The sequence below is a fragment of the Serinus canaria genome, chromosome 3 (assembly GCF_022539315.1).
Source record: "Serinus canaria isolate serCan28SL12 chromosome 3, serCan2020, whole genome shotgun sequence".
NCBI classification, from domain to species: Eukaryota; Metazoa; Chordata; class Aves; order Passeriformes; family Fringillidae; genus Serinus; species Serinus canaria.
This window is the reverse complement of record NC_066316.1, coordinates 77,697,951-77,717,153: the sequence shown is the minus strand read 5'-3', so window position 1 is coordinate 77,717,153 and position 19,203 is coordinate 77,697,951. Positions and strand designations below refer to the sequence as shown.

The 19,203-nt window shown below is 43.4% G+C and overlaps 1 protein-coding gene across 2 annotated transcripts; it reads right to left on the bottom strand.

Moving 5' to 3' along the window:
• Positions 1 to 469: 469 nt before the first annotated feature.
• Positions 470 to 18,581, bottom strand: CNR1 (cannabinoid receptor 1). 2 transcript variants are annotated; one of them, XM_050972976.1, is made up of 4 exons: positions 18,484 to 18,581; positions 11,170 to 11,262; positions 10,667 to 10,723; positions 470 to 5,713 (listed from the first exon to the last, which is right to left on the bottom strand). In XM_050972976.1, the coding sequence occupies exon 4, from the start codon at positions 5,650 to 5,652 to the stop codon at positions 4,231 to 4,233; it is 1,422 nt and encodes a 473-aa protein (XP_050828933.1). In that variant the 5' UTR covers positions 5,653 to 5,713; positions 10,667 to 10,723; positions 11,170 to 11,262; positions 18,484 to 18,581; the 3' UTR covers positions 470 to 4,230. The 2 variants fall into 2 exon arrangements, with proteins under 2 accessions (XP_050828933.1, XP_050828934.1); XM_050972977.1 differs by lacking the exon at positions 10,667 to 10,723 and having other exon boundaries at positions 18,484 to 18,580.
• Positions 18,582 to 19,203: the final 622 nt, after the last annotated feature.

Genomic DNA, 19,203 nt, shown 5'->3' with positions numbered 1-19,203 from the left:
AGAATAACTCTTTGTTTATCTCAATCTTTGGTTACATTTACAACCCCCAATAACTCATTTAGATCATCACTGCTGCTGGCAGCACTATTTTAATTTGTATTCCATTCTTCCGTTCTTTTGTGTTTTGTTTTTCTGAAGTACATGGGTTTGTCTTAATGTGACATCTTCGAGCTAAGATACATCTGAGGAAGGCAAAAGGAATTTATTGCATTTTGGCTAATACTGAGGAAAGGGAAAATTGCCTACATAATGAAACAGGAGATGCAGTTTGAACTGTCATTTCTCTCGTCTCCATAGTACTGGATACACAAATATAAAATATATGATCTACCCCCTCCTTCAAACACATCAACGTACAATTAAAACCCACAAAGCTTGACAACCTGTTGTCAAGTTGTTTAAGCAGTTGTTTCAGAATCTGACAGACAAACTTATAAACAAAACGTAGAGCACCAGATCGTGGGATGAGGCAGCATCATCACGTGGCTTCCTCAGTTATCTCAAAATTTGGAAAACAAAAAAGCAGAGGAATACTTTTTCTCCTTGAATAAATAACAGTTTAATTACATTATAGAAATAAAATATGATATGGTAGGAATACACTGGAAATCTTACAGAAATACTATTCTGCTACTGGTAAGTAAATGGTCAAAGCTACTTTTCATGACAATCTGAACAGTACTTGTGTACAAACTATTATACAGGTTGCTAATGAAAAATATTGCAACATTTGCAAGAATGTTACCAGCTCAAACAAACATCTAATGATACAATATTCTTCTAAGAGGAAGTAATAATGTTAGGTTTACAGACAATAAAGAGTTATGTTCTCCACTTCAAAACACTGGAAATAAAAATCTCAGGTAATCTGATTTCTTTACCTCATATTATCACAAGGAAAAATTTTTCTTTCACTGTGAAACAGCATCCCAAGAGACCCTGTAAACAGTTTATTCGAAGGTAGTATTTGAGATGTCACAGCAACTTCAACAATTTTCCTACTCCACAATTACAGACTTTTTAGGCCACTGCTTGTACAGATGACTTTTTTTTTTTTGAAATCACTTATTTACATACATTCAGCCCAATAACAGCAGGTAGAAGGCGCTGTCTATCTCACAACAGACACACTAAAATTTTCTTTGAAAGGCCAGTGCAAGATGTGGATGGTGATTGCACAGCACTGAGGAGATTGTATCATACAAATATACAATTAGACTGTCGAGAATCTAACTCTGCACACGTGTGACATAGATGGTCTTCTAGGTAGATACGTGACACTTGGAGTTGGTACACACACATGTAACTGCAACTAGAGGTGGTGGGTGGATGATGATGATGACGATGGTGACGATGATGATGGTGTGGGTGGCTTTGGAACACAGTATTTTTTGGCTGTGCTATCACTAAGTGAAGGTAGCCAACTGCAAATCAGGAATACCTAAAGCTGAAGTATAAGTACAGCTTATCTCGGAATGGCAGCAGATTTTTCTAATGAAAGAATAGTTCTACTTAGTGTGCAACATACAAGAAAATTGTTGCCAACTCTTTAATAAATGGTTCTAAGTGAACCGATGCAGTTCCCAGAGCTTTAGAAAAACTCATTATGCAAATGAAGATACTGATGATAGACGATAACATTTCACAGGATGCTATTTCTTATTATATCAGTAAGCACCAAGTTAAGTGCCAAGACAGCCCCATTGTCCCATGATTTATCGTAAAATTTAGAACTTGAATGCACAACAAAATTCCACAAAGTTTGCATTTAATTCACAAGAAGACAGTTTCAAAAATGGCTCTTAAATACCCTAAACATTTCAAATGGGCTTTCCCCCACTCCTCCAAGAGGACTGCTTTAGGATGGACTAGACCTAGACGTAAGAAAGAACTTTCAGGAGGGCTTGACATCCTCTGGGAATCCTCTGCAATCCACTGTTTTTGGCTGACTGCAGTGGGCCCCTTGAGAGCACAGTGGTGCCCTGTCCCATCACTCAGGTAAGCTGTAGGGGAGGTGTGTGGAGGAAGAAAGTACCCCAGTCTCTTCCAGCTGTTGCTCAGCACCTCACCTGGTCCAACCTTATCTTTAAAACATGCCATCCCTCACCAAGCCTAAACTTGGAGCCATGTGCACTCGCACAGAGCCACTGGCTGAAAGGAGCTGGGTGTTTGTTCAGCTGGCTGCTCTGGCCTGCACTAAGGGAGCCAGAGACCCGGGACTGTAGTCCCGTCTCTCTCCCTACTTAAGCACAAGGATGGGTGGCAGGGCAGTCTGGATTTGGCTCCACTTGTCCTGTCCCATGGAGAAGGTCACCCCTGCTGCAGTAAGTACCAGGCAGCTAAAGGACTAAGCTGCGTTTTCAGCTATTTTGGTAGAAATCAGACAGCAGGGTGAGGAAACAGTCTGAAAAACCAAGGCAGCAGTGTAGAGGATCCCAGACCTTATGATGCACATAAGAATCACAGAATATCCATGCTGCAAAGACTATCTGGTAGCATGTTCCTTGTGACAGTCCCAGGCTGCAGAAACTGTCCCACCATAGAACAGAGTCACTATTTTCCTTTAGTAACTTCTTCCTGGTAGTGTCAAACCTTGTCAGTGGTTTCAGAGAGATGCACCTCGATGCAAGCTATCAGATTTGAATGCTCACAGCCTTAAAACAAACTACAATTTACTCCTGGCTTTCTCAGTCTTCAGGAGCACCATCAACAGCTGCAGCATTTGCCAGCATGGGCTCATTCCATGCTCTCTACCTCTTGTTTCCCTTTATTCTCAAGTGCAACTGAAAGGTTGCTTCCTCTAGCACATAGATACACGCTTCAGCGTGGATCAAGGTGTTCTTAATATGGTACTTTCACCAGTAATCAATTGGAAGAACTCAATTTTAGAAACAGAATTCGTGTGCAAAGCGTGCAACAAGAAATACAGTTACATTTGGTCATAGTGTCCTATCTTAGCTATGCTACCATGAATCACACTGGTTAGAATACTTACAAACACACACACACACGCACACACACGTACACACACAGAGATATTTATTTATATAAACGCTCACACAATAAGAAAATGTCTAAGTCTGACAGTATTTCCTCCTCTTTTAGTGAAGACGAGAGTTTGGCATCTCAGGGTCTGAATCTGCTTAGACCTGGGATACAGGAATGTGACACACTTCAAGTACACATTGACTGCACAGTGATAACATTGCACATTGAGTCTGACACATGCTGTCTTCAGTGGTCCAACACCAGCACATGGCTTAAAACCAGATGCCCATTAAAGGAGCCCAGTATCCGGGACCTTTGCTTTTCAGTACTCGTATTCAGGCAACGCCCAAGAGCAGGGCAGTAGTCTGTGCAACCAAAAATAATCCTTCTGTATAAACGCAGTGGTATTTAAAAGTCTGAACCAGTGCATTCCTTTCTCACATTCCTCCTCTATTCCTCTGTTGCTGTTAGTCTCATATGTATATGAAAGTAAAAGGTAGTGGGGAAATAATTTTAGTAGAAGAACACAAAGCCTTTCCTCTAAGTCCATAGAAGACCACTAAAAGTGTAAAATTTCCAAAATGTCTCATAGGAATTCTTCAAATACAGTAAGTGTTTTCAATGGGGTTTACATATCACGTTTCACGTTATTTCCACGGAATTCTACCTTATCACTTTGTTTAATCAGACAAATATCAATAACACATAATAAAACAGCACAGAATTCACGGGACACGACACGTTTTACAAAACCTCTAAACTCAGCACTGCTGCTTTTGGAAAAATTCAGAAACTCCTATTACTTACAGACATGAAATACATTTCACATTGAAATGAACAGCATGATTACAAGGCTTTTTTTCTTATTTGATGGTATTGGTATAGGACGTGTTATTTTTCAATTAGGTTTCACAATTCTTCTTCACACCCCCAAAGGAACGATTGCTAATCTGGCATTTTCTCTGTCCTCTTTCAGGAAACATTATTATTCAGTAAACACCTTTTGTGAAAAACTTGTGAAAATTTAGCTAGAATCCCTAATTGTAAAACCTGAAGAACTGGCTGAAGGTAATGCTCTTAACACAATCATCGCTCAGTTTACAATGACAAACCAAAAAATATTACAGGAGTGTACAAATACATTAAGCCATGGGTTTGGTTTTCTTAGTTGTCAATTTTTTAAACTTTTATTTTTTTTAAACTTAAACTCCTTTTTTTCACAATGCTGAGAAGTCTCTTGACTTACAACGCTTCAGCAGTTGTGTCTGTAGAGACAGACATGGTAACTTTGGCAATCTTAACTGTGCTCTTAATGCAGCTCTCGGCAGCCCTGTGCACGTTCCCCGCGTTGTTGGCATGTTTGTGCTGGCAGTCAGACTCCATGCTGTTATCCAGGGGCTGCGCGGTCCCTTCGCAGGTGGGGAACATGCTGCGGAAGGCGTGTCGCAAGTCCTTGCTCCTCAGAGCGTAGATGATGGGATTCACTGTTGAATTCAGCAAACAGAGCATGCTACAGAAGGCAAAGATAGTCTTGATGAGCTTGTTCATTTTCCCAAAGACATCGTACACCATGATGGCGAGGAGAGGGCCCCAGCATATGATTAAAACAACTAGGATAAGGACCAAGGTTTTGGCTAACCTGATGTCCATACGAGTTTGATCGGGCCTAGTGATCTGTACCTTACCATCCTCCGTCGACTGAATGATTATGCTTTTCTGCGTGCCTCGCTGCAACATGCGAACAGCGTGGCTGTGAGCCTTCCACAGAATGTACATGTAGGCATAGACAATGAACAACAAGAGGACGCTGGTGACCCCGATCCAGAACATCAGGTACGTCTCATCGATGAGAGGGAATATGTCCGAACAAACAGAGTTGAGCTTTTTGCAGTTCCAGCCGAGCAGAGGGAGAACGGCTATCACGATAGCGATGGTCCACATCACACAAAATGCTACGACAGCCTTTGGTCGGGTAACAATCCTTTTATAAGCTAGCGGCCTGTGTATAGAGATGTACCGGTCTATTGCCGTGAGGAAAAGGCTACCTACGGAGGCGGTGAAGGAGGCTGTAACTCCACCCAGTTTGAACAAGAAGACGTTGGGGCTATCCTTCCGGTGGAAAACATGGAAATCCACAAAACTGTAGACAAAAATCACACTGCCCAGGAGGTCGGCCACAGCCAGGCTGCCGATGAAATGGTAGGAGGGTCTACACCGGAGGCTTCGGGAGTGGATGATGACGCACAGGACGAGGAGGTTCTCTAGGACTGTGAAGGTGCCCAGGGTGAGCGACAGCACGGCGATGGCCAGCTGCTGGCTGGGGTTCAGGATCATAAAACACTCCATATCCATAAAGTTCTCCCCGCATTGTATATTCTCCTCATTTTCCTTAAAAGGGGACAGGGACTTGTTGTAAAACTCTGTGATGTTGACCTGCTCTGAGGGAATAATGCTCAACAGGGAATCATCTCCTCCAGTCATTTTTTCTTGGAAAGGATCACCCCTGAAGGAAGAAAGGGGGAACTTCTGGGGGTAGTACCCCAGCTTGGATGCCATGTCACCTTTCATGTCTTCGTACTGGATATCGTTGGAGCCCACGTAAAGGAGATCTGTCGTGATTGTTCGGAAAGTTGTATCTGCGAGGCCATCTAGAATTGACTTCATAACCCCAGTCTTGTTGGTTTCAGAGACACTTGGGGGATGGAAAAATGCATCGGAAGAAGTCCTATATGGGGAAAAGATCAGACTTCATTAACATGAACAGGGAGGCAAACTCCATGGACAACTTAGCTGAACTGTGTCAAACAAAATCGTTTCTCTGGTATTCAGTGCAGGTCTAACTTTGCCACTGTGGGAAATCAGAGTGGGTTGAGCACTTAGAGAGAAATCACCTAGATTTCACTAAAACTAAATTACACTAAGAAGCGACATGAAAAACAGAGGCACGGGGAATTGAATGTTTCACAGGAAAGAAATTTTCATTTCTCATCAAAACCTTACGAGCTGCTCCACCAGAAAGACATTTTTCTCAGCTTCTGATTGCAAAGCACCTTGCGGACCAGCACTCCTTGGGCTTGCTTCATTTAGATAATACCAAGAGCCGCTGCAGGAGCAGCACTAAACTGAGTCACCACCTTCTTTGTTTTTCTTTCAAAAGGCACAGAGGGTTTTGAAAAATTGACAACAGAGAGGCGACAGGGACAGAGCCATGCACTCCAGATTTCAGTTAACCCAGTATGCCTCTATATTCTTATTATCCTGCTATGGCAATCTGAGGTCTATTAACATCCTGAATTTGCTATTGCAAATTTATTAGCAAGGTGTTAGATCAATAAATATATAGCTTCATTACACTCCTATAAAAAGATTACTCTATTCCTTCCTTCTGCTAAGCAAACTAAGGTACTGGGATGTTTCTGCAATATGAGGAAGGTGAGTTACACAGCTGTTACCCAGCTCTATCCACAGTTTCGGGAAAGGTGACAGCCATGCTAAGTCAGTGAGACAATCAGTGATCTGCTCTGTACACACCAGAAGCCTCAGTCAGGACAGTACAAGTTTGCCTAGATAAACATGGCACAAAGTTTAAGCTGTGGCCAAAATTCCAGGCAAAAGGAACCAGGAGCTACTGCTTCTGCGAGAAGCATTGTAATGTAACTTGTACCCCTGGGGACACCCTCAAAAACATTCTGTCCCCTCCAGAACTGGTGGGACCCAGCAGAAGGTCCCCAGGTAGCCAGGGGTCTCTGAGACCTGTCAGGTACAGCCTTTGCTCATGGATGGTGACTAGTTGTGGGGAACAACTCCTGGTCAGGGTTCCCTTGGGAGGGGACCCATCAGCACCTGAGCATGCATCAACATATAAGACAAGTCTTACAGCTCTTGTTATGCTGTACTCCTTTATATTACTTTGCCGATAGAAAATGCCTTGAATATGGATTGAACATCTGCTTTAGGGCCCCCTTCCACCACCTCAATGGATGAGAGTGATCTGAATACAAATAAGAGCCAGAATCACTCCTTTTGTTTGCTACAAATATTCTACATCTGCTATGGGACATCTCAATGATTAATCAGCAACAGGAGCAAACCTAGCTTCTTCTTGCTTTTAGCAGGGAGGAAATTGCACTCAAGAAATTCTAGATTCCAGTACATAGGCTTGTACTAACTTAACCTGTTAACTGACAATAAATGGTCAGAAAGGCTACAAGAGTTTATTTAGTACAAAATCAGAGTACTGATCACCTCAACTCCTAAAGAGAAGACATGCACAGTAGATACCACTGTTCTCTTTTCCCATGGAAACTATAGGAAAGAAGAAAAGAATGCCTCTCTACAACAATAGCAGTACTCAAAAATATGTGAAATCATGAGCATTTCCAAAGAAGCAGAGATCACTTGGCTGGTGATATATTTATACTGCCCTTCTAGCATGTGAACACTCAAGACTTTTTCCATAGCTCTTTTAAGTTTTGCCTTTTATTAAGCAGGCCTGGACATCAAGTATTAAAGGGAATATATGAACTTAGACCTTCAGAAGACACTGCAACTCCAATGCTGCGAAAAAGTATGAGTACAAACAACCCTTAACAGGATAGTCACAACACACAAAATCTACTGGCTGAGTCAGTTTTGTAGTTTGCTCAGCAAATAACAATTATTAGACAGACAGACAGTATTAAGGAATTTAATTTTGAGGGCGTGAGCAGTGAGGGAGGGAAATGTCACTGAAGCATACATTAAAAATGAACAGCAATCATCTAATACGGAAGGTACTTTTCTGTTTTATAGCTGTTCCTAGAGAATTTGCAGATGTCACAAGCTGCAAAGATGACTCTGCTGATAAATCGGCTTTGGGCGAAGCCTGGCAACTTCAAGCTTGGCATTGTAACACCATTTTACAACCAGAAGTGAAGAATGTGTTATTAATTTGAAAACTACCCAAAAAATATTAGATTAAAAAGTAGTTCTATAAATATGGAAAGATTGCTGTGGTATCCTCTGCTATTCAAGCTTATTTTTGACAGAAGCGAACTATTTTAATGAGTAAAGTCACAGCCCCATGTCAAGAAGATTATGTCTGAGGAAAGCTTCATAAATTGTATTCAACTGAGCACTTCTGCTAGACAGACAAACAAATTGTTATGAGGTAGCTGATCCCTGCTGGAGTCATGTCAAGTACAGACTTTCTCAGAATTAGGTGCCATGCAACCCGTACCTTTATTTGAAATACAAATGAAAGAACACGAATTCTTGTGTGCTCTTTTGAAGGTGGCAGTGAGTTATGTGACAATATCACTATGCGTGCATATGCTATGCTAACAACATGGTTAATGGGATCAGGAGAGGCAAGTCTTACTTTGAATGTCAATGTTTTTTTTTTCCTCTGTATTTTTACATTGAGATTATTACAGTAATTTTCACCTTATTGTGTCTGCAAAGAGAGTTTTCTTTGAGAGTACTTGGGAGTTCATTAGTAGTGTAGTTTAGGCTTTGGGGGATGCTGCTAACATTAATTTTGGTTTTGTTTGCTGCTGGGAATATCCTAATTGGAAATTTCTACCAGTATGTGTGCATGCACCTATTCAAGCTGCAGCTGACTTTTATTAAAAAGTTGCAGTAAAACAACCATTTGCCTGATCTGGAATTACACTTTACAGGAAATTCATTTATTTTAATTTAGATACTAGCTTATCCCAGTATAAGCTCACTACTAAAATGCACTGAAGAGATCAGCAAGGTTTTCCATAGCTGTCTGGTGAAAACAAGACTGGACCTTTGGCACTGCAGATACCAGGACACAGGTGCTTCACGATTTGACCAGGAAGAAAAGACAGTAACAGAAGCAATGCCAGTGCCACACACATTTTGGCTCTGAGCATTTCTGTCCAAACCTGGAGTGGTGAGCAGGTAGCACCCATGGAGAAACAGACACTCCACACCATGCTGACACACTGCCCTTTGCAGCTGGCTTCAACACAACCCAAACCCATCCTGCCCAACAGCTATGACCATCTCCATACAAAATATTCCAGGATTCCCTCTGGTTTCTCAGATCTTCCACAGGGAAGAAGTGTCCTCCACACAGGTTCATCCTCTCTCTCTGGGGCTGGAGCGACAGCTGTGTGCTGCAGAAAGCTCCCCTCATGGGCAGAATGGCAGTAAGGGAGAGCCTCCCTGTTCTGCCAAGAACTCTCCTGCCCTGCCAGAATCCACTCTTCCGACTTTGAGTTTGCAAAGCTCTCAGCTTCATTCCTTCCATAAATGACCTCTATTACATCACTCATCTTAAAACAGCTTTTAAAAGATTGAAACATTGATTAAATATGAAGGAGAGGCTGCACCAAGACTGGCACTCAAAATTTTTCGTGTATTTCCACAACTGCATGCAGCAATTCACAGCAAGTACTGAATGATGACTGAGGATGAGAATTAAACAACAGAGAAAAACTTAAAAACTTCAAGGATCTTTTATCTTGAAGACCAGAGCAGAACAATCATAGCTGAGCACCTTTTTAGACCCTTCTCCCATCATCCAGCAGCTGTTGATGGGCGCTGCCAGCCCAGCTGTGCAAAGTGACAGCCACTAGGTGGAGTGGCTTTGACAAACCCCCAGCTCAGCTGTCTGCAGCGACACACACGTTCAACTTCCTTCAGCCCGTTTTCCCTGCCTACTTCACCAACATCAAACACATGAAGTGTTAAACATCACCTGAAGGTTGGAGACACAACTTTGTAAGGCTCTGCATTCAAAGTGAAAGAATTAGAGAAGAGTTGAGGGGGCAAGCCTTACTAGTGCCCTCCAGTGTGTGGTTTCATATAGCCCTAAAAGATGGTCGGGTATCAGAATATAAATATACTTCAGGTAAAATAAAAGATATATATAGTACATTGGAGGCTGGTAACTCATCATCAAGGACAACAGGGAGAATTACACCTCCTTCGGACTTCTTGTTGGTCCACAAGACCAGTTCACTCAGGGAACAAGAACATGACTTCATTAAAATGCTATTACCTATTTTCTCCTGCTGTTCTGGGGTAGAAGGAGAGCTGGAAAGTTTTTATCATTGTCTACAAAAAGAGCTGAATTTGTCACAATTTTCAAACCAGGATGATTGATAAAGCAATTTTAATAGCCTGAATAGAAGGAGTGAGTATTTATGCTTTTCCTCGGAAGTAATTATGAGCAATACAATGATGATACTGATAGCTGCAAAAATGTTGACATTGCAAAAAAAGGAATCAAAACAAGAAAGGGAAATCCACAATCAAACCTTTTTGGCTTCTATTTTAGAAAATATTTTGATCTCCATGCCTGTACATTTCTTCTGTGATAATCATACTTAATTAAGGACAGGATTAAGGACAAGTAGGAAGAATTCAATCCATTTCTGAATGCATAAAAATATACAAATGCATTCTTCTTGTTTATACCTTATAAGGTTCTAAGTCATTCAGAGAAGAGCATTATCTTCTGATAAGTTTACATAGTGCCCAATAACTGGGACTCCTCCCAAACTGGGTCCAAAAAGTGTTACCACAAGAGAAACAGCAATAATTTACACTCACATGCAGTGAGCTGTAAAACTGCGAGAGAAATGAGATCTACCATGGTAACTGTTGGCCTCTAGAATTAGACCTGTCCTATAAAATGAAAATTTATATGGCTAATAATTACCTTATCCCATATGGTGATGGACAATACAGCTTCGAGGACAGAACAAGGTTTCCAAGCCTTAGAGAAAGAAATGTGCAGACTGAGAAATGGCACTCTCAGACTCAGTAACACCAAGTAAGGAAAAAACACATGTTGAGAAGAATGCGAAGGCAATGTTACCCCTATCCTATTTACTGGTTTACTACTCCATCTCCAAAACTGTGCTATTCCTGGGCTAAAAATGGCAAATATGCTGTCACTCCTAATTCAGGAAAACTTGCATTCATTTCAGTCAGAATTTTCTCTGTGTGAGGGATTGATAAGGAGCACAGACACTAGGAGAGGAGCAAATTAGGGATGTTATCTTCTAGATATAGCAAGGCACTATCAGCTATGGGGTAAACTAGGGCATGCAAGTAATGAACCCAATTTTGTTCTTATGTAACAAGATCATATCTTTGGCAAGTTGAACCTTAATTAGCAAGAAGGCACAGCTACATGGAAATTTGTGTTAATTAACATACCGTTTGCACACTAGCAGGATGGGGGCTGGACTGTTCCAATTTGGGGGCAAATAGCTCCTATGTGACACCCCCTGGCATCCAGCAGCTGACAACCTGAACAAAAACAAAACAAGGGGGAAAACGGGGTGTTAATCAGTGATAGACAATATTTTTAAAAGAATAGTACTATTTCCTCCCTCCAAAGTTGGCAAGATGTGTGTACCAGTTTTAGCCAGGTGATTTGCAGGTACAGAGAAAAGGAGGCTGCACCTTACATCCCAAACAGCCAGAGCACATGCATATGTCTAATATCATAGAGGTTCGAAAGCAAGGCTGAAGTCCTGCTCCTTCTGGTGTGGGGGAAGGACCAAAACTTTCCTCTCAGTGAGCCAGGTGAGCATGCTGGCAACCTCTATGCCCATCTCTGAACTGCTTGAGTTGTTCCATGTTGGAATGAGAGCTAAACATCCAGAAATAAAGACACCAAGTGATAATCCAAGAGGCAGGGTGCATGCCTGATAAGAGGCATAGCTTGAAGCCCTTCTTCTGAATTAAGAAAACCAAGGATTCACCTCCTGCATCCCACAGAGATGCAGAGGAGGAAGAGCGGGGGCAGCTGCCCCATCTGCCTGTGAAAAATTTCTAGAACTCCCGAGGTCACCCAAAACTCCTCAGCTTGTAAAACACAACCCCTTTATACAACACATTTCCTAGCAAGTTGTAGACAAGATGAAGTACTGAAGTCACAAACCAGCCAAGGGGACTATCAGAGTCATATTGACAGGAAACTAGAGCTACCTGCTCTGCCCAGCTTTTGGGGGAAGGGATGCAAGGCAGAGGTGGCTACTGTAAAACTGTAGGCTTAAAGATCTTCCATAGTTTACTTCATATTGTCTTAATTTCATCTAAAGATAGAATTTTGAAAGAAGATGAGGAATCTTGCTGAAGTATAAAAGTCTCAGATGAAAGGAAATGAAGCAATTGTGACCTTGTTACTTGCTTAAAATCAGCTCCAGTTTAGGGACTGGTTTCCCAATAAAGGACTTTCTATTCTTCTTTTCCAATAAAGCAGAATGAACAGATAATATGAAAAGTTTGATACAATGCCGTGGTACTTACACTTTAAAGAAAATGGAAGAGAACTGGAATGGATGCCAGGAAATTTTGAACTCCCAAAGTTTTTCACAAAAGAGTTCATCTCGGATTTTAAAATTCCAACAGAAATCTTGTCATTTCCAGCCTCTTCTCTAGCCATTCTCTAATGCCAAAAGGTGCACACACTTATTGCTGAGCAGAATTGACATAAATATTAAATGGGGACAGAGAAGCCCAGCCAGATGCAAAAGAGATAGGGGGTTAACACTCAATCTCCTGGAAGCACCTAGAAGAAATGGCAGCTTAGTACATAATGTGTAGTTTAAGGAAGAGAAGTAATTTGAAACAACAGAGCAGGACATAAAAGACCAGGCTCCACTGGATGCTAAATGCTAAAGGTCTCCAGAAGAATGAAAAGTCTAGAGGATCAAACTGGAGGAAAACCGTATTTATTAGGAAGAAAAGAGAGAGATAGAGGGAGAGAACCTCTCCTAGAAAATAGTTTCCATGCAGTGGCCAGAACAGAACACAGAAGGTCACAAATTTGTTGCAGCAGAAAATATTAGCAAACTTTATTAAAAGAGTAAGGTTTAGAGACAGAAAGATAGCAAAAACATCAGGCTCCAGGGAGAATTCTCATAAACTGCACAGACTGTATGTCTGCCTTCTCATCCCCCCTCAACAAACCGGCTGTAACAAGTTTTAATTAAAGAAATCAAGAGATAGCAAGGAGATGCCGAGAGCAATGGTAATGTGGGTTAAGTTATTGGTGTGGTAAGGATTGCTAGGAGAGAGGAAAGATAACTATTGTCCTCATATTGGGAATAAGACATCTCCAGGCAAGACAGGAGCAAAGTGGAGAAAGGAAAGAAAGGAAGACCCAAGTGGAAGTGTTTCAGTGAGGCAGGGATACAGATTCTAGAGAAAGAGGAGAATTGCCTTTGTGATACGCTGGAGGAAAGCAGATCAGGTGGAGAAGAAAATTCACACGAGAGAAAACCTCCCTCCTCTTCTGAGCTGTGCGAACTTCAGAGACACCTCCATAAGCTGGAAGATAAAGCTAGTGGGATTTTTCAGATCTCACCATAAAGAAAGAACAGATCCACTGCTCGCTCTGCAGGCAATGACTTGCTCTTTTGAAAGTCCATTTCTGATCTGTATTCAAATGATGAAGAAAGATGCAAAGGGCTCTGAGAAGCCATCCTTGGTAAGGTCAGAGAAAATGACAGCACTGTAGGCACTGACAGTTGGGACCAGGCTGGGGACACTCAGGTTAGCTGAGCAAATTTGGCCAGGGACATTAACAAAAATCAAACTGCTTAAGGAAAATGACATACAGGATAAGGACTTCAAAGGTGGAAAGGAAGAGAGTGCTCAAATGGAGCCACTGAGTGACCCATACAGTGGGAAAACATAACAAAAGTGAAAAAGAGGCTCACAGTCAATGACAAATGTTAGTGCACAGAAAGCCAGCAACACATTGCAAAGCAACATCCCTTCTACCTCAGTCTTCAAGAGTCTGCCTCTCCTGCAGACTTTTTTTAGGCCATCAAGTACTGGCAATGCTCAGAAGCTAGGACACATAGGCTTTTGGCAACTGTGATATCCCGTGCCACCAGCATTAGCAAAGGACAAAAATACGCACTCCCAATTAAAAAATGAAAACCATTTTTTCATTTCTGGAGCTGTCTGGCCTTTCCTAAGTTGAAATAAGCTCAGATAACTGTCTTCATAGTTACATTCACAATATAATGATATTCAAATATACTGCCTTCACACACACAAATAACTTGTGAAATTATTTGCCAGCATATTAAACCACTACACCAGATTGCTTGGCAATGGTGTATGTCTTTGAAATATGCAGATGCTTTTCTTTTTTTAAAAAAAGGAGAGAGAGAGGGAAGAGGAGAAGTGAAAAAGAATTACAGTAGAATTTGATATCCAAGTAGCAGAACAACAAATTGTGGAGAGACTCCAACCAATATTACATCAGACTTGGAAAAATAGCTAAAATATACTGAGGGATGAATTATGACTTTATAAATATAGGTATACTTCTATGCATAGACTTACAAATAGACATAAACAAAAAAACCACATGCCTAGAAGAAGAACTGAAGTCTCACAAACCCTGCAGTATGTCATGCATAAACTCAAATTTCAAGTGCTAGAGTACACGCAGACAAGTGTAGGTACAAAAATATAGGCAAGATGATTGCTGAACATCCTTCTGAATTCCCTTATACACAGCCTTTTTGGCTAAAAGCAAGAATCTAAAAATAATATATCTATCACTGAGATCCTGCAAAAGTTATTTTGCATGTATATATACATATATCACCTAACATTCCAGGCATGTACATAGTCTGGACTTCAGCACTGCATTCCTTCAGAGGTACAGCTGACTAAGAGCAGTGATTTCTGAGAGCATGTTTCACATAGTCAGGAGAACAGGAAGGTTGGAGACCCCCAAGATCCTGAACATAAACTCTGAAATGTTTCCCAAAATGCAGAAAGATGGAAACTACTTCAGTGAGAGCTGAAAGGGAATTGACAGCACAGACCTTCTCCTGCTCAGTACAGACCTGCTCCTGCTCACTTTGTAGTGAGTAAACACATCTTTCTCAAGAATACATAATTGCCATAAAAGAGGTTAACACAGGATGAGGCACTGTTTGATGCCATCTAGCCTCAATCTACACAAACAATACAGCATCTGAATTGTATAGAACATCCACTTTCACCAACAGTCCAGCCAAGGTATAAGAAGTGAACATCATACTGTCATACACTGTAATGAAATACCTATTTTATTTGTGATTGGGATGTGGCCAGTTTCACCAAGAAAGGATGTTCCTACTGAAGAGAGACAGAACTGAGCTTGAGGTGTGCATCACTGTAATGCCCCTGCATGAGGCACAAATGGCAGAATAAAATGTGCTCCAACCTTATGCTGCAAGCCCAATCATTTTTCACGGGCAACAATGGTACCTTCGGGAAAAAGGGGGAAAAAAAAGAAAGTTCCTTCTAACGAGAAATTGATTTATAAGTCTTTATAGCCATTTCAAAAGGACAGGTCATAGCTGGTTTCAGCAGTCATTAACAAAGCCACACACTTTCAAAGGGTGTGAGTTTTGGGGGGGAATCCTTATCCCACCAACAGCGATGGGATGTGCACTTTGAGCAGCAGTACAGTGCCAGTCTAGAAATGGAGACATACAGAGCAATACTGAGAAGACAGGTTGTCACATTTTAAACTTTGCATTAATAACAAATGCTCTTGCTGTCTATTCTGGCACATTTGCAAGCTTGCTTTCAGGTACAAGTGACTTGCATGCATTTCCACTGTAGATAAGAAAACAAGAGCAGCCTTGTTATGATTAAAAGGGTCTATTTCCCTCTGCCTTCTGTCTTGTGTGTCCATCTGCATAGCTGCTTTGAACTTGGCCAAATCCCAGAGTTAGGGTCGCCCACAGTACGAATTTTAAACCATCAGCAGACTGTGAATTTCCTGCTAGAGAAGAGAAGAATCTCCAGATTCTCACCTAAACGACAATGAGTCGTTTTGCAGAACATTCATCATGTTACATAGCCTAAACTATTTCAGAAATTGCAGCAAAAAATGATTTATGGTTTCATGAGGACTGTCAAATAAAGACAAAATAGACATTTGGAAAGAAATTAAGAACAATCAGCACTGAGAAAAATGAATTCTGCAGATGCCTAGGTAGGTGACTGTATGACTAGAGAGGTCACAAAGTTTGCATTTGAGAAGTTACAGTAATTTCTCTTTAAACCATGGAGAATTAGAGAAACTAGGAGAGCGGAAGACAGTGCATGAGACCTGCAGAATCAAGAATGGCAATGTACTCATAAAAATCTTGGGCAATACTAAATTAATACATGAGTTTCAATTCTTAGTCTCCTCACCTACCTCACCTCAACTCAATAGAAAAGAAAACCATGTCAGCTCTCCCTCTCTAGTGCGTAGCATTTTCAGCATCAAAATTCCCAGTGGGATGCAAGCATTTAGAGACAGACACATTAAAGGCTGAAAGTCAAAAATGGCTTCAAAAAGAAAGAAAAAAAAGTTATTTCTTTCTAAACTTCTGCTGCCCAATCAAAAACTTGTAATAGGGGAAGTTAAAGAGAGGTTTGCATTGGCTAAGACCTGTCAGTCCTTCAACAGAGCATGAAAGCCTTTAACGGGGTCCTTTATGCAACTGAGCTTACATCATTCATCAAAGAACAACAGCCAGGATCAAAGGCATCCACCAGCTCATCCTCGCAATACTATAACCTGCTTCCACCTTCACCTTGAGTTTTATAGGGATTTTGACTCCATTCCTGTGAGTTTAAGTATCACAGAATGGTCAACGAGCTAAATTCTCAGCAAATAAGTCAATTTCTTTACCTAGCCAACTTTTTTTTCCTTTTTGGCAATAGGTGCCTGCTGGCTCAGTCAAACAATTATTGTTTTTATGAATTCTGCTTTAAAATGGTTTTATTCAAATGGTTCTGCCTCTTATTCCAACGACCAACAGATAATAAAGCAAAGCTGTTACTCGTTGCTACAAAACTAATTTTAACCTCAAGCAAATCAGGAATTACACATTCATCTTCTGAACTGTTTAAAGATGTTACGTTCATTTCTTTTATGACTGATTTAATAAACTCTGCCTGCATAATAAATATTCCTACTATAGTCACAGGGTTTTTTTCTCTTCTTGAGGAGGAAAAACCCATGCTGGTGGTTGATATGAGGTGTAACACGAAAATAATTAAGCACAGCCAAGTAATTTTAGCAATGCTGTACATTTTGTTATTACACATCATATTCAGTATCACTCTGATTCTTCGCCTTAACAGCAATGCCACCCCCAGCAGAGAATGCCATATTCCTTTAAGAAAGGGTGAACAATAACAATGAAAACAACATGATGCATCTAAGAAAAAAGGAAAAAAAAATTACTACACCTTTAGCAGGTTAAAAAAGCTACACTGTTTTGGTTTTGGTTTTGTTTTTTTTTAAACCCTAGTAGATACTAAGGGAATTTTGTTATCTGGCTGTATGTTATATATGAGCCTTTATCTTCTGCAAGAAAAAAAAAATGTGTCGAAACTCCTAATGTTATAATTTGCTGCCATACAGAAAATAACAGTGATAACAATTTTAGAGAAAGAAGGAAAACTATGGACTTCATCTTCTGACACCATTTTACTTAATCAAACTGCAATCACAGTAATGAGCTCTCTCCTACCAAAGGCTCGGTACATACCTCATCCAGGGGTATTCTCAATGGAGATTTGCAGACGTCTTTGAGACAAAAAGATGCCCATTTGAAATAAGCCCATCTGGTTACTCAAAATTATTTCTCAACAGATGAAGATTTCACATGACAAACGCTGCGTGAAGTTTAAAAGGCTCACTCTTTTTCAGCTCTTTTCCCCCCAGACTTCCAAATTTCAGACAAAAACCAACCAGCCAACAAACCCTACTGATATTCTGAGGACGCTGAACGACTAAGTGACATTTTTTAACGGAACATCACTGCGCGCAAAATTGCGAACCGCCCTTTATTTCGGTTACAGCCTCACAGACAGAGTTTTGAGAGGAAAAGTGCACAGGAAAGCCGGTCTGAATGCCACCCGCTGTAAATCACCAGTGGGTCAGGATGAGAGGAAAAACCTCCGGTGTCAGATAAGGTCCTGAGGGAGCCCGGGAGGCTACCGGCTCCGCGCACAGAAGAATAGACGCGTGTTAACCATAACGCCACCAGTCGCCCGCACCCCCGCCCGCTGCCGGGCTCCCCTCGGCCGCCGGGTCCCCCGTCCTCCGGCCGGGCTCGCGAAGCCAAAGTGCGCTCCCGGGACCTCTCAGGACCACCGGGCTTTTCCCGGGTGGCCCTCGGGCTATCTCCAGCTCGCCCCAGCCGCCCGAGGCGGCGGCGCGGGGCCGTGCCCGGGGCACATATGAGACCCGCGCGGTCGCCGGCCCCGCCGCAGCGTGGGTCGCGATCGCCGCGGGACGCAGCGGCGGATCACGGGGAGGGATGCTCTGCAGGCAGCCGCCTCCCCTCCGCCCGCTCCGCCGTCGGGGCAGGCGGTGTCATTCCCCGAAAACCCCCCTCCCACCCACGCCGCCAACAAACTTTGAGGGGGACGAAGGGTCCCTGGCCCCCGACCGGGGGGCACCCGCCGCCCTCCCCTGCCCCCCGTCGCCCGCGCCGTCCTTACCCTCGGCACGGCACCGGCCGCGGTCCCCGCCTGCTCCGGCCGCGCCGACCCCCCGGCAGGGAGCAGGAGCGCCGCCCCACCCGGGCACCCCAGCACTGGGGAGCGCCGAGGAGGCGGTGCCGGTGAGGGGAAGGAGGAGGTGGGAGACTTCTCCCCCCGGCTGCCTCCCCTTCTTCGCTTCCCTCCCCTCGGCGCCTCCTCTCCGACCACCGCCGCCCTCGCTCGCCCGGCTCAGGCGGCACGCCGGGCTCCGCCGCCCTGCCGCCGCCGCCGCTCCATGTGCCGCCCGCCCGCCCCCTCCTCCGCCGCCTCCGCCCGCCGCCGCCTCGGCGCGGGGAGGCAGCGCGGGAGCCGCCGGGCGCCCGGCGTGGCTCCGGCACACGCCGCCGCTGCGTCCCCCCCGCCTTCCGCCCCGCTCCGGTCCCATTTATGAAGCCCGGCGCCCATCACGTGTCAGCGTGTGCCTTTTGTCCCGGCCCTGGCAGCACCGGGGCGGACAGGCGGCGCTGGCCAAACTTCGCCCCGGGGGAGGGACATGGGAACACCGGGGAACACCGCGGGGGCGGGCGGCGGAGAGCGGGTCGGTTTCGGGCCGTGCCCCGCGCCGCGCCCCGCCGGCCGTGGGCGCTGCCCGGCCGTGAGCCCCGTCCTGCCGGCGCTCCGCCGCCGCGCCCCCCGGCCGGGCGCGGGGGAGCGGGGCCGGGGGAGGCGGCGCGCCGG